The sequence below is a fragment of the Papilio polytes genome, unplaced genomic scaffold (assembly GCF_000836215.1).
Source record: "Papilio polytes unplaced genomic scaffold, Ppol_1.0 DF824437.1, whole genome shotgun sequence".
Lineage (NCBI taxonomy): Eukaryota > Metazoa > Arthropoda > Insecta > Lepidoptera > Papilionidae > Papilio > Papilio polytes.
Genome location: NW_013524767.1, coordinates 3,433 through 5,272, shown reverse-complemented (window position 1 = coordinate 5,272; position 1,840 = coordinate 3,433). Strand labels below are relative to the sequence as shown.

General features: G+C 39.3%; 1 protein-coding gene across 1 annotated transcript in view; it reads left to right on the top strand.

The window, feature by feature from the left end:
* LOC106109757 (WW domain-containing adapter protein with coiled-coil) overlaps window positions 1-1,840 on the top strand; it is a 7,854-nt gene extending 6,014 nt beyond the window's left edge. The window contains exons 6-9 of the mRNA XM_013291399.1: window positions 5-76; window positions 222-367; window positions 1,185-1,312; window positions 1,752-1,840. Coding sequence (XP_013146853.1) covers window positions 5-76; window positions 222-367; window positions 1,185-1,312; window positions 1,752-1,827 — 422 coding nt within the window. The 3' untranslated portion in view covers window positions 1,828-1,840. The remainder of the gene's footprint in view (window positions 1-4; window positions 77-221; window positions 368-1,184; window positions 1,313-1,751) is intronic.

Below are 1,840 nucleotides of genomic sequence, written 5' to 3'. Positions count from 1 at the left end.
CCCACCCCGACGCACTCTGAGAACACGGACCCCCACGCGCCCCCTTTGCATCTAGATGCAGCGCTGCCTAGAAAAAGTCAGTGCCTTTTGTTGCTAAAGCTTTTATTATTGAGAAAAAACTAAAATGAGCAATATCTATGTCGACGTGTTTCGTAATCTATCGTATTGCGGCTATGTATGTATGGATGTTGATAATATTAACATAATGTATGATGTGACAGTGGAGTGCCTGGGTAGCTACTCGTCGGTGGTGGGAGGTCCTCTGCAGCACGCCGTGCCCATGCTGACCCCTTCGCTCATGAACTACGTGCGTACAGACCTCACCGGGCACGTCGCTGGGTGGCCCGCGGATATACTGGAGAAACAGGTATAATTGTATATCCTAATACAGAAAAACCTACTTACATTGTGACAGATTTTAACATTTTAATGAATATTTAAATGTCAATAAAGACCTAAATTATATTAGTATCATCATCTCCCTCCTAGTCCCTTTTTTGATAATTTCACCTTTCACCCAATTCATCCATCCCCTTTTAAGTCTACCTCTACCAGTGTACAAACACATAACTAATGGTCTCCTTGTAACATGCTATTCATCCCTCCTCATAACATGCCCATACCATGATAATCTTTTACTCCTTACCTTCTCTACTAATGGGGATACTCTCAAACTTCCTTTAATAAATTATAATGGTATGTTTTGGTTAAATAAATAAACAAATTACTCGACATCCATTCAGCCGGTTAGGCTACAAACTCTAATAAACACCCTTCCATCCGTCTAAACTTTTGCGTTTAACATATTAGTATGATAGCTGTTTGTAGCTAGTAAATTAACTATGAACCGATCGATTCAAACTTCTATAAAAATGAAAATCGAATAGATTCATGCCGGATTTATATAACCCATCCCTACTAGATTGTCAAACTAATCAAATTTTTTTTTATTGTAATTAATTTATACAAAGATAAACCCTTTCAGACGTGCAATAAATTGAATTGAGTAGAAAGCTTCATTTAGCAACCAGTTTTTTTAGATTTAATATAAAAACTTTATTGACAAACTATAGCGTAGCTGCCCCCTAGACAGAGTGACTTTCGATTAGCGATGTCGCTAGTAGAATCGACAAAATGTTACTTTGTTTATTGCTGAATAGATTGTAAATGATGTAATGTGTTAGGCGAACAAGTTCACCGAGGAGGCGTACCAGCTGGGGTGCTTGCAGTGCACGCGAGTCTCCGCGGAGCTGAAGTGTGCGCGTTCCCTCGTGCGGCACACTGAGATACAAGCCACGCTGCAGGAACAAAAGTAACCTCCATACATTGACACTATACCGTCACTTCACACATACCTTTCAATCTCGATATGTGCAGCGATGTTTTTCTCCAACGGAAGAACGTTAAATTATTTTGTATAACATTCTTCAGTTTAAGGCAGGCAAGGTATTTCAGTACATTTGTCTATAGTTATTATCTGCATAAGTCGGGACATGAAGACTTTATGATGTAAATAGAATAAAGTTTGTATAATGTACTAGTTTATGCCCAAGACCCCATTTCTGCATATTGAAACAAACTTGTAAGGTAGCTCATGTGGTCTTCCATAATATATTAATTCTATGCATAATTTCATCAAGATCCATTGAGCCATTCTGGATATATCTTCTAACAGACAACCGTCCATCGATTTAAATCTTCGCATTTATCGGGAACAGGTGAACAGGTAGTAATAGTAATTTGTTTTTCAGGGTGATGTACTTGCGGCAGCAGATCACGAGGCTGGAGGAGCTGAAGTCGCAGAACTCGTTTATGTCGGATGAATAGGACAGGGCGTGGG